Source organism: Strongylocentrotus purpuratus, unplaced genomic scaffold (assembly GCF_000002235.5).
Source record: "Strongylocentrotus purpuratus isolate Spur 01 unplaced genomic scaffold, Spur_5.0 spur5_scaffold_5, whole genome shotgun sequence".
NCBI lineage: Eukaryota > Metazoa > Echinodermata > Echinoidea > Camarodonta > Strongylocentrotidae > Strongylocentrotus > Strongylocentrotus purpuratus.
This window is the reverse complement of record NW_022145611.1, coordinates 25,982,999-26,001,792: the sequence shown is the minus strand read 5'-3', so window position 1 is coordinate 26,001,792 and position 18,794 is coordinate 25,982,999. Positions and strand designations below refer to the sequence as shown.

The 18,794-nt window shown below is 35.8% G+C and overlaps 1 protein-coding gene across 1 annotated transcript; it reads right to left on the bottom strand.

Moving 5' to 3' along the window:
- Positions 1-426: 426 nt before the first annotated feature.
- On the bottom strand, positions 427-18,003 carry LOC763367 (opsin-5). Its single transcript, XM_001199309.4, has 6 exons — positions 17,240-18,003; positions 13,618-13,781; positions 6,362-6,488; positions 2,972-3,068; positions 2,095-2,320; positions 427-1,430 (listed from the first exon to the last, which is right to left on the bottom strand). Exons 1-6 carry the CDS (start codon positions 17,367-17,369, stop codon positions 633-635), a joined length of 1,542 nt encoding a protein of 513 aa, XP_001199309.1. The 5' UTR covers positions 17,370-18,003; the 3' UTR covers positions 427-632.
- Between the last annotated feature and the right edge of the window lie 791 nt (positions 18,004-18,794).

The window sequence follows — 18,794 nt, the reverse complement described above, 5'->3', positions numbered from 1 at the left end:
TGTACTTTTATGTGTAATATTTGTATTTGTATATTATGTGATTGTGCAATATCATATTTTTATCTCTCTACACCGTTACCTATTAGGGCTCGCATGCCTCCGGCCAACAATGAAGAATTTCACTTTTGCGAACCCTGGCCCAGTAACCATTTCTTTCCTCTTCTCCTTGCTTCTTATTTCCCTCTCTTTCTCTATTATTTCTAAGATAATTGTATCTATTATGTCGACTTTGTATATATTACTGTATTGTACGGCCGAACAAATAATAATAGCAATACTAAAAGTCACCATAAAGGTCAGTCTTGGCCAACCTCGGATTAATTTTGATCTTTAGTTCATCCGAGTTTATATCATGATAGAGCCACCTTCAAATTTAAGTCATGCAACATGAAAGACGGAGGTAATAGGAAGAAGTACAAACGAACGTTGAAATCAGTTTACTCCAGAGAGAGGTCATAGAGGTCATCATATTTTCTTCACTTTAACATTATATTACACAAATACTGTAACAGTTGAAAAGTATATGGGTATTAACGAATTAAAACACGTATCTGTTCAAGAGTGCACTAAACTGATGACAAGCATAACATTAAAAGAAATGGCATAGTCACTATAGTTCCTTTCGACCGTCATCAATCTGTTGATAATTCCTCTTCAATGTTTGGTTTAACCACGATAACACACATATTCCGAGACACTACACTGGGATTTAGGAACTCATCATGAAGGTCCGATGTGCTCGGTTGAGGCTGGTATGGTAACGGAGTACCCTGTAGTGACCTTGGAATGGGAGTATTATGCAGCAGGGCTGAACACTGTGGTGCTCCCGACGGGACCTCCTCCAAGGCAGGCAGATGTGTCGCCATAGACTTTGTGCGTGCACCACTTCTCGTCGAAGCTGTGTTTAATTCTGGACGGTGGATTTCTGCTGGCGTCGGGGCGTTCAGTTCCACCATGTCCGTGTCCCTTCTGAAGTTGACGTTGATATTCTCTACTCGAACGTTGTTTCTGCAGTTACGATGAATTCCTCGTATGCGTCTCTGGCGCCATGTTTCATGAAAGTCCCGAGACCAAGCGAACGGATTAGAACAGATCATTAAGGGACGCCGTTTATAGGTCCCAACCTCGTCTCTTCTCTCCTCTATTCGTCGGAACTGCTGTTGCGCATGGCTGTTGATATCAAGGTTTATGGTGATGGTATAGCATTGGCAGGCACAACAGCAAATCAAGGAACTCAAGTCCTGGCGGAAAGACTTGTTGAAGATGCAGTAGATGATGGGATTATAAACGGACGAGGTTTTGGCGCAGAAGGCCGGTAGGATACGAAATGCGTCTGGAATCTGATTTACTGGTATGTAAGTGACCCACATTGCAATGACGGCGTAAGGGGTCCATGATATAGTATAGGCCATGGTGATCATACAGGCGGTCTACAAGATGAAGGGGAAAAAATTAAACAAATTTGTTTGGAGGCTTTTATCTATAAGGGCGTCCGAAAGCATGAATATATAAACAACAACAAACTGGGCTACTCACGAAATAGTCAGGCAGTCGAGTCCTATTCATATATTTATGTTCTGTCATGACCGTTGTCCTCTTCCATTTTGAGTACATACCTCTTTACAGATAATCGTACTTATACTTGAGTGTGCAGGTGGACCACTACACCGGGGTTTCCCCCTACTCTTATACGAATAGTGCAGTGGGTTCTTAATAACGTGCAAAGGTAGTGACTCTTCTCTACATGGGGCCTCCATTTAACGTCTTATCCGAGGGATACAAGAATATATCGTATTACTTACACTTATTAAGCCTATGAATATTATTGAATACGCCTGTATTTTAACACAAGGTTTGCACTGTCCATTTTGCATCCACTTATATGTACATTATAACGAGACAGCTACTGTAGTCTAAGCAAGCGTTGCCGCAGACCTACGTCAGCAGATGAAGCCACATGGTATTACGATGTAACTATCACATAAATCGACAATGACAGACCTTATACATGTATTTGTAACGTATGACCAAGAAGTTCTTGGTATGACACAAAGACATCAGCAGTTAGGAAGCCTTTGATCCTATAACTTGTACCTTCAACAGGCGGATTTCTAGAAGCATCCTGCCCGCGTTGTGGCCCACATTGATCCTTCTGTTGTGGTGGATCATTTTCCTTGCTATGGCCACGTAACACAAGACAATGATCATCAGGGGCATGAAGAAGACGACAATGGTGGTGAAATAGGTATAAGACAGACCGGAAGGACTTGTATCCGCAAAGTCTATCGTGCAGGATAGATGGTAGGGCTCAGGCACGTAACTGGAGGAGGGGGTGGGGGGGGGGGGGAGAGATTAAACAAAAACATGAACAATTGTTTGTCATTGTTACACAAAAAAAACTTGATTATAATTCTATGATTATCGAACAAGGCAATATATTCCTTGATTGTGACATTGTGGTTAGGTTGTCGCTCCTCATGTGTATGAAACGTTCAGTATAATAATTTTATTGCAACATACTGTACTCAGTATCTTTAACAAAGCATACAGTATAATTCGATCTAATAAGAAACAAGTTTGTCATTCAGTTGCCGTCTCTTAAGAACTCAACGAATCAGGATCATGTTTTATGTTGAAGAAGTAATGCTACAGATTGTTTTACATGTTTTTATTAAATAATTTCAACGTAGCTCTATTAGACAATTAAAAAAAAAAATATATATAATAATAATATGCCGAGTAATTTTGATGGAAAAATACATTATGGGACTCAGTGGCGGATTTAAGGGGGACCCAAGGGACCCAACCAGCTCGTGTCCTCAACCCTTTGAAGGCAATATGGCAAAACAAATATGTGGTCTCTAATTTGTGTTATTGTCTCTTTCTTACAGAATACTGGATCCTTCCCCGATAGTGTTAATGAAATACCCCCAAATATTAATAGGAATTTTGAGAGGGTGCAAACACCAACCTGCTCCAGCCGAAGAGTGGTGGTGCCGTGGTGAAGAAGGCGAAACCCCAAATGGCGACAATAACCTTGATAACGAATGGTCGAGACTGGTACTGATCTGGAGATGGATTTAAAATGAAAAAGACGATAGCCATGAGAAACGGTATTACTGCTTGCTGCTGCTCATGATAATGATATGGAGATGTTGATGAATATAATGATGTTGAACATAACGATAATTATGATAATGATAATATATAATCGTAACAACAACAACGACAATAATGATAAGAGTAATAATATCAATATTGATAATAAAAATAATAAAAGTAATAATAATGATAATGGTAATAATTACATCCATACGACCACGCAAACCCGACCACGCACCCCAAACAAACCCACACACACACATCCTCTGTCATTAAAAAAAAGTATGCGGTCTTAAAGAGAAGGTTGAGTTCTGGGAAGAGGTGAAAAATAATTTGTGAGCATTACTCATTCTTATTATGCAAGTGTGGAAGAACATCAGTTAAGACATGTTCCCTGAAAAGCATGGCTCTTCAAATGCCTTCATATTCTAAATATGCATGTAACATCGTAAAAATCGGGGGGCCGGCTTTTTACGCCACGTGTTCGTGTAGTCCCATATACATCTTTCTGTGCAAGTGTTTGTAACTTTACCAAGACTTGGCCAAATTTCTTATCATTTTGATGATTCCAGAACCTTGCAATACACACAAATTCTCATATGCTAGATGATCAACCTTTTCTGGTCGGTTCCACACCGTTTCTTTCACGATGCAATCGCATGACCAGAACTCAACTTCATCTTTAATCTTTTCTTGATCCTACATCTTAAATCCATCTAATTTCAACATCGGCATTCACAGATATACAATGTGTTCCAATTAGTATCCTAAGTTTGGTACTAATCCCGTCTTAATCGATGAGTCAAATAAAAACACACCCCATTATTATGGACAAGACAATATAGTGTAATAAATTGTGATTGACGTGTACGAGGAAAAAATCTACATAATTGGACAGGGGCTTAAAGTCATACAAAAATTGGTAAGTCCGAGGATGTTTATTTCGTACACGATGGTCACCTCATTAACTCGAAAACATATAAGATGATTCATTAATCAGTTCTTAATTATGTCATCATGCTGAAACCGAATACGATGGAATTGCAACATCTAGTACCAAATCATTAGCTGTTACTGAAGAATATATTACTGGTGAGTGGTGACAAAAGAAAGCAAGTGAGAACAAAAGTCATCCAATCGCGCCCGACTTTAATTGGAATAATTCAGATTGAGGATGATGCATCCGTCATGAAATAACGTATTCGTATATCGTCTGATAAGAGCCAGAAGTGTATTAACTCTGACTCTGTGTTATATCTCCTAGGAGACGATCTTCTATGTAGTTCAATAGCAGTGTTATATTGTAGGCCTAAAAGCATTAATTGTGAAAACAATGCTAAACTGTAGGCCTACTGTATCGTAACATTCATTCATTCATCCCTTCATTCAATCATGTATTGATTATCCGTCTAATGATGACGAACACCCTTTCAGTAAAAGCTGATTTCAACATTGTCCAAACTGTATATAGCTTAAACAAAGAGTAAGCAATGATAAGGAAAATGAGTAAAACGTCCGTAATACATGATAATGTTGATTTCAGTATAAGTGTTTTCAACTCTTTTCCTTACAACCTGCTCCCTTACCGGTTGGTTTATAATTTGTTGGTATGAACAACAAATCCACCGCTTGAAAAACAATTTAGAATTACTTGAAGCCAGCTCGTCTTGGTATTAATTCTCCATTAGTTTGCTACAATCTAAAGTTAGCCTTAATGCAGCCGGATCTTGAATGATCCTTTAACAGGGAAAGGGAAATTGATGCAATGCGCCTTATAAATGGATAATATACACATGTATCATAGTATCAGTGTACTGTTCCTTATGTTGTCCTCTGTCCGTTTGACGTATATATGAGTGGATTTTAAACCGTATCTTTAGCTTAGGAGATAAAGTCATCAAGGAATGGACGGTATTAATGGGCAGATTATCCTTAAAGGTAAAGACCAGTATTGGAAACGCCCCAATTTCAAAAAATGAAATGGAAGCTCTTATTACCAATCATGTGAAAGAATATGTTTTGACTAATACATGATACAAATTTTGTCGGGAAACCGCCTACTAATTGATATATTGGGTAAATTAGTTTATCTACATGGTCTGTGAGAGATAAACGCACGTGTCGCGCATGTGTGCGTATAGTCCCATATACATCTTTCTGTGTACAGTGCTTGTAACTTTACGAAGACTGGACCATATTTCTTATCATTTTGATGATTCCAGAACTTTGCAGTACACACCAATACTTATATGCTAGATGATCAACCTTTTCTGAACCTTCGTTCTTCTCAAAGTTACATATAGGAAGAACGAAAAAGTTCACAGAATATTGTTCATCTTTACCAAATCTGTTTAAACCTAGCTTTCATGCTACATTTGTATGTAGTCCCATTTACCCATTTCTACGTGAAGTGCATGTAATTTTCAACAAGAGTATGTCAATTTCTTGTTATCTTGATGTTTCAAAAAGCTCACACCATATTATGTATTATATACTTAATTGGATATCATTGATGTAAAATAAAGATAATTTTCGAAAGTGATTGACAGTAGATTTGATTTATTTTAACCGTAAGCCTTACTTCTGATCTTAAAACCGTGTCATGAATGTCATGAATAATAGATAGACGGTGTACGTCAGTTTTAATATTGCACATCTACGATAGAGATCAACAGGGTAAAGTTATAGTCATGATAGTAGTAGTGATATAGTAGCAATGATATAATAATGACGGTGGTGATAACGATGCTACTACTACTAACAATAATAATAATAATAATATTGATAACAATAATAATCATAATAATAACAATAATGATAATAATAATAATCATCATCATCATTAATACCCCAACTAGTACTAGTACTACTTCTACTACCACCACTACTTCTACTTCCACTACTACTACTCTACTACTACTACTACTACTACTACTACTTCTACTACTACTACTACTTCTACTACTACTACTCCTACTACTACTACTACTCCTACTACTGATAATAATGATGATACAAACGAATTTCATTAAAAAGAATAATCTTGTATACAATTTACATGAGAGTAGAGAATACAATTTTGGAAGAAAGTCATTGGTTTAAGAGTTACTTTCAAAATGAACAGAAAAAGTCTGAATAGTACATGCCTTTCGGCTAGCAAAAGAAAATATAACAATTTCTTTCATCAAAGTACTCTTATTGGCTCATAGGGAAAATACGGACATGAATTTCCTCAGTAAGAGCTTGCTGTGACACTTACCCACATTCTCTCTGCATAGCTTGGCGTATCTGAGGAGAGCAATAACCATCAACGTTGCCATACTACCAACCGCAAATAGGAATGATGTGAAACCATACCAGACACAGCCAAACTTCCCAAAGGACCACTAGAAGGAAACACACATTTGAGAAAATTATTTCATAATTCATAATGATAACTGTTTATCATACAGCGCTTTACCAGTTACAACGTACCCGATCAAAGCGTTACAGTATTATTACCCTGGTCAATGGATTCTTTTATTATTCTGCACTATACAGTGCGTCCCAGAAAAAAACGAAACCGAGAATTATCGATGTTTTATCATAACTTAATCACAATTATAATAAAAGACACATATTTGTAAAGCGTGGATCGTCCTCTTTCATTTGATGCGTGAGTGATTAAAATTAATCTGAATTTCTAGGAGAAAAATCACATTTTTAGAAGGTTCATTTTCTACCCTTTCATATGACACCTCAATCAAGAAAAAATGAGCTAGGAATAACAAAGTTCTGTTTGCATTGCATTTCCATACTTTTATTAAACGAATTCCTTTCCACTGGCTGCCTGCCGTAGCAACAAAAAGATTAGTTAAGTCTTTTGTCAGACCTAAGCTTTACAAATATGTGTCATTTATTAATTACAATTGTGATTAAGTTATGATAAAACATCAATAATTCTCGGTTTCGTTTTTTCTAGGACGCACTGTACAGTGCACACTCTCCACTCCCTTGGAGTGGGGAGCATTCCAGCCAGTCGCCCTTTTACCCGCGCGCACATGCTATTCTAACCACACTGACGTTCACATTCTACCGAGTACCTATTTTAACACCTGGGTGGAGAGGAGCAATAATGGTAAAGTGCCTTGCGCAAGGACTTAATTGCTTATTTATATAATAATAAAAATTATTAAACTTAATATTTAAAAGGGTTTGATTTGCTTTTTTAAACTCATTAATTTATTTACATTCGCAAATTTTGCATTACAATATTCAATCAATTTTTTCATCATACAGGTAATGTCAATATCCTTTTAACTCACCTTATGAAACGCGCGAATGTGACGATGACGTTATACTTTTATATTATGATTTATAAACGTACATGCATATACATACACACATACATGCATACATATATATATATATATTTATGTATAGATGTTAGTGAATAACCTTTACAACAGCTTTGACAACTCTTGTGGAAATAAATACAATACAAAAGGAAATAAGAGAAGATATATATATATATATATATATATATATATTGTATGTATATATGTTATATAAAATACTAAGAGGATAAAATGTCCAACGAGATGCAGAGTCAAAGTAGTATAGTAGAAAATATATTTATTTACAACGCTAGAATACTCAAGAAACATAGATTGAACTTCACAAACCATTTTGATTTATTCTCATCAGGCGAAGTGAGTGTTTCAAGGCTTTATATGGTTATACAGTGCGTCCCAGAAAAAAGGAAACCGAGAATTATCGATGTTTTATCATAACTTAATCACAAACATATTTGATAAATGACACATATTTGGAAAGCTTAGATCCTCCTCTTTCATTTGATGCAACTCACATGAGTGATTAAAACGAATTTGAAGAGAGGAAACCAAAAAGTCATTTGGCGGACGGTATCTGAATTTCAAAGAGAAAATCACATTGCTATAACTTCCATTTCCATAATTTTATCAAACGAATTCGTTTTCACTGGCTGCCTGCCGTAGCAACAAGCAGAATTGACAAAACACTTAACTCCGTTTCGTTGACAATCAGCCATGCATGAAGTCTTTCGTCTACGACTTGTTTTAAACGAAACGGAGTTAAGTCTTTTGTTAATTTCGTTTGTTGCTACGGCAGGCATCCAGTGAAAACGAATTCGTTTGATAAAATTATGGAAATGCAAGCACAACTTTAAACAAACAGAACTTTGTTATTCCTAGCTCATTTTTCCTGACTGAGGTGTGATATGAAAGGACAGAAACTCAACTTTCTAAAAATGTGATTTTCTCTTTGAAATTCAGATACCGTTTGCCAAATGACTTTTTGATTTCCTCTCTTCAAATTCATTTTAATCACACATGCGTGAAATATGTATTATACAAGTTGCATGAAACGAAAGAAGAGGATCTAAGCTTTCCAAATATGTGTCATTTATCAAATATGATTGTGATTAAAACATCGATAATTCTCGGTTCTTTTTTTCTGGGACGCACTGTATATATATATATATATATATCCACACAAAAGTATATGGTTACACAGTTGTATTCAATAAGGACCAGGGGTGTTTCACAAAGGCTAATATCGACTTTAAGTTGGAGTTAACTATGGCAGGCCGTTCATGCCACTGTTTTCTCTCACCGTTTACTGGCATTGGTCTCTCAAGGGATGTACAAATCATGGTCACAAATCTACAGAATTTACATTTTTTTGATAGGTCATTATCGAAGGAAAAAATATTCTTTAAAGATCATAATGTCGGGAGCAACCAGTAGCATGAACAGTCTGCCATAGTTAAGTATATGTTGTTGTTGTTGTTTTGGTTTATAGGCGTTTATCGTTCAGGAGTGAATATTTACGCCTCTACTGTTAGGATTTTTTCCTTTCAAAGTAGATTTATCTTTTATAATACACAGATTTTGAAAAATTGAATTCGTAAAAGCTAAACTTTTTAATGTTAATCTTTTCAAATATACAGATTTTGATAAATTGAATTCTTAAAAGCTAAACTTTTTATTGTTAATCTTAGTCTTTGTGAAACACTCCCCGGGACTTTTAAATTCACCTATGGATAAACAATGGAACTACGACTTCCCCTTTTCTTCTTCGGATTATTAAAGTGTTAAGGTGTTAGGGTGCAGGGTAATCTGTATTGTTGAACATGATGACGGATAAATTGCACTAATATGAAAGGGAGGGGTATAATTGGGAGATAATAGAGGAATGTGGCTGAAAGATAGAGTGTGAAATTCAATTACAGGAGAAAAAGAGAGAATTATGGAGGTAGAGAGAGAGAGGAAGAGGAAAAGAGGGGGGGGGGGGGGGGTCAGAATGTATAATCATATAACCCAGTGATTCTATACATATCTTCTATGCACGTTTCCAAAGAGATGGTAAAGAATATCGTAATATAAACTAAAATATTTTTTCCTTATTTTTCATCAAACGTTTGTTTCGCTTTGTTATTCTTCTTGATGTCAATATTTTAGCGACGCCCTTTTAATGAGGATGTTTAACTCAGAAGGCAAAGGAAAAACAGCTGCGGATCCATGATCCACTTCTGACGTGCAATATACAGCACATTATATAACAAAAAATATATACGCAAATTGGGAAGAATCTAGTTATAGAGTTATTACCTGTGTGAACATCACTTGCATTTCAGTTTAAAGAGTAACTAATATTCTGTCTAATGATACCATATTCATAACTCTGCATCTAAGTATTGTCGAAATTCTTTCGTACCAAGGTTGGGCTGAAGCAATGAACATGAGTCAAAAGTCCTTAAAGCATTGTAATTTCAGTCCAAAAAATGATTGCTGATATTATATTCACATTGATTTTTTGCATTTGAATAAAAACGTCACATTTTTGTTCAGCTCATTCTCAAGAAAAGGCTCATTTACAAGCAACAGTTATGATATTATCTTTGTCATAATGACACAAATCTTGGTTTCTCTCATATCCCTTGTGTAAGGTAAACCTTGGGTTGCTTGTTTTACTTATGAAAGTCTACTGTCAATATCTTTTAAATGTCACATTTATTTGTCAGTTTTCACTTTCAGTTTCAGTTTATTTTCATATTTTACTTGTTGTATAATACATCATTACATTTGGCATGTTACATTTTTGTAATCATTTTTTTGGATGCATTTATACAAACGGAAAGAATGATACATAAGACTAAGTCAAATAAAAGAAGAAATATGATAGAGCCTAAAGAGAATGAGCAATGCTTGTAGGTCATAGGCATAGACTAGTAGGTTATAGGCTATTTTCAGCTTATTCTCAAGAAAAGGCTGATTTACAAGCAACATGTATGATATTATCTTTGTCGTGATGACACAAATCTTGGTTTCTCTCATATCCCTTGTGTAAGGTATAATTGGGAGATAATAGAAGAATGTGGCTGAAAGATAGAGTGTGAAATTCAATTACAGGAGAAAAGAGAGAATTATGGAGGTAGAGAGAGAGAGAGGAAGAGGAAAAGAGGGGGGGGGGGGTCAGAATGTATAATCATATAACCCAGTGATTCTATACATATCTTCTATGCACGTTTCCAAAGAGATGTTAAAGAATATCGTAAAATAAACTAAAATATTTTTTCCCTATTTTTCATCAAACGTTTTTTTCGCTTTGTTATTCTTCTTGATGTCAATATTTTAGCGACGCCCTTTTAATGAGGATGTTTAACTCAGAAGGCAAAGGAAAAACAGCTGCGGATCCATGATCCACTTCTGACGTGCAATATACAGCACATTATATAACAACAAATATATACGCAAATTGGGAAGAATCTAGTTATAGAGTTATTATCTGTGTGAACATAACTTGCATTTCAGTTTAAAGAGTAACTAATATTCTGTCTAATGATACCATATTCATAACTCTGCATCTAAGTATTGTCAAAATTCTTTCGTACCAAGGTTGGGCTAAAGCAATGAATATGAGTCAGAAGTCCTAAAGCATTGTAATTTCAGTCCAAAAAATGATTGCTGATATTATATTCACATTGATTTTTTGCATTTGAATAAAAATGTCACATTTATTTTCAGCTCATTCTCAAGAAAAGGCTCATTTACAAGCAACATTTATGATATTATCTTTGTCATAATGACACAAATCTTGGTTTGTCTCATATCCCTTGTGTAAGGTTAAACCTTGGGTTGCTTGTTTTACTTATGGAAGTCTACTGTCAATATCTTTTAAATGTCACATTTATTTGTCAGTTTTCACTTTCAGTTTCAGTTTATTTTCATATTTCACTTGTTGTATAATACATCATTACATTTGGCATGTTACATTTTTGTAATCATTTTTTTGGATGCATTTATACAAACGAAAAGAATAATACATAAGACTAAGTTAAATAAAAGAAGAAATATGACAGAGCCTAAAGAGAAAGAGCAATGCTTGTAGGTCATAGGCATAGTCTTGTAGGTTATAGGCTATTTTCAGCTTATTCTCAAGAAAACTTGGATACAAGGAGATTTTAACGGCACGTTGAAAAACACCTGGTGCTAAGTCATCCTCGGCAGAAAAATTATGATTCGGGTATCATTAGACAGAAAAAAGTTCACATCGATTATGACTTTTTAATCTTACGTTACCAAAGTTAGATTTACTTTTTTTTTAATAAATACGCACTGTATATACAGGTGTGCTCGTTTGCAGTGGCGTACGCAGGATTTTTTTCAAGGAGGTTGTTTAAAGGGGGGGGGGGGGGGGGAGTGGGCACTATTTTTGTTTGTGTCCCCGGAAATCAGAAAATCGCGCCCACCGATATTTCGCTTAGTGGGAGTGGGGCAGGGGGCGAGCACAATTTTTTTTTGTTTGTTTAGGGGGGTTTAACCGCCCCCCCCCCTGCGCCCGGTGCTGCACTCCACCCAAGTGAAGTAAATGGGGACCTGGTAGGCCATGCAGGGTAATTATGCTTCATCGTTGTAGAGCGCTTAGAGACTTCTGATAATGTAAGTGTTATGCGCTGTATAAACACGTATAATTATTATTATAATTCTGTTTAGGATAATAATCACCAACTTCTCAGTTTTGTTTGGTTTTTCCAATCAACCATTGTGTCAACGTACGTCCTTTCCAAGCCTAGTCGCTCACAGTCTTAAAGCGTTCGGCGGCCTTTTGCGAATATTTATAAATAGACAAACTATATTTGATAGATACTTGTTTGAAAGGGGGATTGTTCAATTAAATCTCTTGATTGAGAAAGCTCATTTTAAGTCTGTTCAACTTTTTATGAACCTCGGTATGAAAGGTAATAATTTGCTTATGCTAATTGATATTTATGATGCGATACCCAGGTAATGGATAGATGATTTAGGGTAAATACAATTCATCGAGGTCGATGTTATATGTTATAATACTTATTGTCATATTTCGTGTTCAAAAAAAAGTTTTGGGATGTAAATTCAATAACAATTTATGATTATTTTACAAAGGTACTACAGCAGACGTATGGGTTGCAGGTAAGGGATGGGCAAAATAATTATGATTTTAAAGATTATTGCACGGAGCCATATATATACTAATCAGCATGTAGATTTGGTTATTTTGGTGATAATTTATATTCGTTTTGTAAACAGGAAATAGAAACATAGAAACATTTATTTTTTATCTTACGGGAGCGTTCAAAGGATATGCCAGGTTTTAGTACAACTTTTTGAGTTAGATGAAATTAAAGATTTAGAATGGCTAGATATATTTGTTGGGTTGACAGGAAGTTCATATAGAATACAAATCTGTAATTCTATAATTTTTCATTGTGAGGTATGTTATATTTAGGTCAAGATCGGGGGGGGGGGGTGCCAACTACCAACTTTAAAAAAAATGAAGAAAACTATTTTGAATTATAAGGATGAGGAAAAGAAAATAGCCATTAGAATGGGAAAGCTGGGATTACACTTTCTACAGTGGGAGCAGCTTAGTGTTAATTAAGATTTATTTTCGTCTCCACCATGAGCTTGTTAAAGTGTAATAACTCTATTGTGCAGCCTGGTTAAATCATTTATTTAGTATATTTCTTGAGTTGAGAATGTTACATCCACTGAGTGAGTAGGGAGTGGGTATGTGTGCGTGTGTGTGTGTGCGTGCGTGTGTGTGTGCGCATGTGTGCGTGTTTTATGATTATGTATGTATGTATAGATTTCAGAAGCACAATGAAAGCATAACCCTTTCTATGTAACGTGATAGAAATGTTCTCATATCTTTCAAACCTATCAGATCTCAAAATATATCACATCTCTTACAAGCCTCATGCCCCCCCCCCCCACAACAAAAAATGAATGAATGAATGAATGAATGAAATGAAATACCCCCGAAAGGCAAAAGTATCCACGGTGCGCTAATGTCGGACAAGCAAGCAAATGAAATATAACAAAATGAAAAAAAGAATGAGATGAAATACACACGCAAAAAACATAACCATATGCCTATACCCCATCCTCTGTGCCACCTAGATCCTTAAATAAGTGAAACAAAGGGCAATAGAAGGAGAAGGTAGGGACTTACCCTATGTCTAAAAGCTGAAATCATTGGTAGTGGATACGAGACGACACAGATGAGAAAGTCTGCTATTGCTAGGTTGATTGTCAACAGGTCAATTGGCTTTAATTTCTCACGTTTCCGTAGAGAGATGACGATGACTGATATATTTCCGATAAACGCTATCAGAGCTTCAGCAAATAGAAGAAAAAAATTAACAAATTAATTTCTTCATTTTTTCATCATTCCTTCATAATATATACAGATACATATACATACACAAATACATTTCTCATATGATTTAAGTGTTTCATAAATTTATGGAATTGATTTTCAAAGACTGTTTAGACAAAGGGGTATATACACCATAAACTTACAAAAAGATGCAGAGTTTAAAATGATCTCAAGGCAATTTGAGTTTAGAAGGATGTGGATGCAAAAACAACGCCTACCTAATACATGCCCCTGAAATCGATTAGAATCTTTCAAGGAGGTCGTATTCATAATTTACTCAAGGAAAAGGTAAAAAGTCAGATAAAAAGGAAGTTAGAGGGAGGGAGAATAAAAATTATTTTAATGATGGTCGGACACGACAATTTCAAGTACTTATGGAGATTGAGTGTATTTTGTCAGCCTGATTATTAGCATAGGCATACACTGTCTGCATGCTATTACTGTACACGGGGGCTCCTCTTTGTACAGTTTTGAACCAGGGTGACGATATTCACAGATTTGCTCTTATTTTAAACAAAACGCAGACACAAAAAGGGACAAAAAGGCGCTCTCACATTTTTTATTTACTAACAAGGGCACAACACATCACCCTCCCCGATTTCAACATTTGCCGACAAGGTTACGAGCAAATTTGCAAAATATCTCAATTTCCCGATAAGAATGAAAAAATGTGATTTTTTTTTCTTCTTCTTGGTCAATATAAATTATTTTATATTTCCTGTTTGAAACGGAGGCTATCAAACGCCACGCCCCTCTATATCGATTGAATTATCGATTGACTATTAGTGTTGCCTAACCGCACTCCATCTAATTAAAACGGTCATGCATGTTACGTATTGGTTTATAACGCGATAGACACAGTGCTGCTTATGAGGTAAGATTTTTTTCTTCTACCCTGTCCTATGTAATTTATTGTTACCTCATTTTCCACTTCATGATTTAACTAGACCAAGAAGTACCTTTGGGTAACTTTTTTGCTCTTATTTTACAAATCTATCCAAACTTATTTTAAGAATCCAAAGCCTTAATTCTTAGTGGATCCCTCCATTTCCACAGTTTTTACTTTAAAAAAAGAGAAACATACACAACTTACAGCAAACAATTTTGTTGTTATGATTGTTTACATTGGCTGTGTTGGAAATGAAGAAAAATGAGAAGGTACGTCGTATGTCGTGAAATGCCCTTTTCAAGGAAGCTAGAATATTCTTCTAATGAATATTGTAAACTATCATAAGAAGGTGTTCATCCAGGGGGGTGTTTCACAAAGATCCTAAGTAGAACTTAACACTAAGTTGGACTTAAAAATTATGGACAGCCATTGGAGCCTTAAAATGAAATATGTTCAAAAGCAGAAATTCAAGTATTTTAGACTTTTTTATAATTCCACATCAAGAACATGAAATCTCCTTGATGATAGAAAATATGAATGATTTGAATCAAAATTTCATGCCTTTTTAAAATAACTTTTACAAAATATTTTCAAAGATGCTAACGGCTTTCCATAATTTTTAAGTCCAACTTAGAGATAAGTTCAACTTAGAATCTTTGTGAAACACCCCCCTGGAAATATGATAAGAGGTAGCGATGCTAGTAAAGTGAGGGGGCTGTCAAATATACTCCATTAAAAAAAGTGGGGCAAGGCCTTCAGTATCGTATCCAGGACCGGTTAGCACTGGTCCATAACAAAACAACCTACAGTGGGTCTACAGCACGAGGGGCTACCTAAAGACAAACATCTTGGCCCGAATTCACAAAGCAAGATTTGAGCTCAGACCAAGGTTTGAGCTCAAACCTCCATTTGTTTCGCCAAACCTCCTTTTGTTCTTTACAAACCAGGTTTGTAAAAAACGCGTAAAACGCGTCATATGACGTACGAAAACCAAGGTTTGTCGACAAACCTCCTTTGTGAATTCGGGCCCTTTTGTCTAAAAACGTTTCCACCTACGTCGATCAACTGCTAGATAACAGACACCACATGGACGATTTAGTTTTTATATTATAAGTGCCTTGTGATACTTTTTTTTCTCCACAGGATACTAAATCATTTCTTTGTTTTGTAAATTATCGAGTAAAACACGAGGACATAAGCGTGTTTCATTGTCTTTTCTTGTAACTGAAGCCCCACAAATTTATCTTGTCCGATAATCCTCTGATTATTTCCTTTTAAGCGGTAATGAGGTACATTGTTGCGTAATACAAAAGGTTCGTGTTTTATAAGGTATTACATGGTTGCTTTCAATTTCAAAGCATATTAGGTGCCCATCATATAGTATTTGATCTGACTGATTTACGAATTTTCGGCCATGTTCCTGGAAAAAGGGCTTATGATAATCATAATGACGATGTTGGCAATAATGTTAATGATGACAACTTATGAGTAATGAATTATAAATTAGTTGATAATCACTATAGCAAACCATTTACAAAAGTAAAATATTAATGATTATTGAAATTTAAGATAATCATCAGTGTAACCTGAAACGTGATATGGTCTGTCTAGAAAAATAAAAAAAACAGTTGCATATCTATAGGTTGGGGGCATGAAGGCTTTAAGAGTATTATAGCCACCCGTCGCCTCGGTAAAACACAGTCTGGCATATATTAATTGCATAAAATAGTGTGCATTATAAAAAAAGCGAGAAAGTATATGGTTTTGGCGCTCAGAAATTGTTTGAACCAACCCCCCCCCCCCCCCTGAGAGGAGTCTCGATCCACCACTGCAATGCATTAATATTAAAGTAAAGCGCAAAACAATGTTGAGGAATGCTCAAAAATTGTTGTGATAAAATACAATACGATGACTTGAAAACGGAAAAGAGCCCTTCTCAGCCCTATAATTCCACATATTAATTATACATCTTTGTATGACCGATTATTTATTTACTTTGATAACTTGTTGCTAGTACTATCTGTATATTCCCAGGACAATGCTATCGGATAAGCTGTTGTCTGTTTGATGATTTTGCTTGTTTGTAATGATATGTACCCGCTGTCTATTTTACAATTGTACTTCGTTATCTTTATGATGTAATCGCAGACACATGTACAGCCCAATTGATGTAACTTTCTCTTTATAAGTGAACATGCCTTCCTATACTTAATTCTCTCCTCTCTTCCTTTCACTATTTTTTCTTTCCTATCAACGTTCTGTTATATACAATGTAATTTTCATAATAATGTCTATAATGTTCTTTCGGTAACTGTGTTAATTTATTATGGGCGTTCCCAACTCAAGCTACGCTTTCCGGGTTTTCGCCTCCTTCCGTATCTGAATTAATTACTGTATACTCTATGTTGAAATAATAGTTACATATATCATGTATATATACATTGTGTTTTATATTGTGCTGTTGAGAAGGAAATAAATGTTAATAAATACAAAATACAATAATAAATGAATGATGTATATACTTACATATAAACATCAAATAAACCCCTGCCCAAATGTCTCCTTCGTAAGAGAGTACGGATGTGTAGTGATCATCTGAAAATTGGTCACGGGTCCTCAGGGTCTCGTTCGTCCACCATTTGGCATTCACATCCATCTTCTCCCGGCGCCTTTCCCTTTAATGCTCACTTTTCCACCAACAAGTCATCTATATCTCCAGTAGATCGTGATCTACCCGCACTCACCCGGCAGCTACTTCTCTTGAGCCCGCGTATGATGGCATTCCTCACTTGACTCTGATATCGAATTAAGATGCGAGTAATTAAATGCAAATTAAAAACTGAAGAGAAAAGAATAGGTCCCTTTTTATATATGCATAATACAGCGGAGTCAGACTTTGGAGTGAGGATCTCGACACCTATCTCTAGCAGATCGCGACACCCGCACTCACTCCTAACCTGCAACTATACTCTTTAGCCGGCGTATTCCTCATTTGGCTGTACTATTACTGTGAATTAAGATGCGAGTAATTTTATGCAAATCAAAAACTGAGGAGATAAGAATCGCTCCCTTTCTTTTATCTATGCATCGTACAATGGAGTCTGACTTTGGAGTGAGGATCCCGAAACGAATGCAGTATTATACAGGAGAGAAAATATGATGTTTGTTTCATAATCAGTGTGGTATGAGACCATCAGCGTATGATCATAAAACCATAAATCGGTGCACGTTACTATATAACAAAGAAGCCCTATAGCTAAATGGAATGGACATTAACTAAAGCATCAACAACTAAGAGAGAGAGAGAGAGAGAGAGAGAGAGAGAGAGCATAATTATCTGCTAATTAAGAAAGCTTTTTATGCCTCCGTTACGAAGTAGCCGGAGGCATTATGTTTTCGGGTTGTTCGTCCGTCCGTCCGTACGTACGTCCCGTTCTCGTGATCGCGTTATCTCAAGATCCAATGGATGAATTCCTGCCAAACTTAAAACATGTATGTATCTGGCAGAGCCAATGAACTGATTAGATTTTGGGGTCATGAGGTCAAAGGTCAAAGGTCAAAGGTTACAGGGCTCATTATGTATGCAAAAATAGCTCGTGATCACATTATCTCAAGAACCGATGGATGGATTTCTGCCAAACTTTAGTCATGTATGAATCTTGCAGAGCCAATGATTTGATTAGATTTTGGGGTCAAAGGTCAAAGGTCACAGGGCTCAATATATATGCAAAAATAGCTTATGATCACATCATTATTAAAACCAATGAACAGATTACCATCAAAACATGTATTTATCTTGCAAAGCAAATGAATTGAGTAGATTGTGGGGTCATGAGGTCAAAGGTCATGGGGCTCATTATGTATGCAAAAATAGCTTGTCAATGCCTTCTTATTACAAATGACGGATGGATTACTTTCAAACTCAAGACAAGTATGTACAGTGCGTCCCAGAAAAAACGAAACCGAGAAGTATCGATGTTTTATCATAACTTAATCACAACCATAATTAATGAAGGATACATATTTGGAAAGCTTAGAGTCTCCTCTTTCAGTTGATGCTACTTACGTGATGCATATTTCA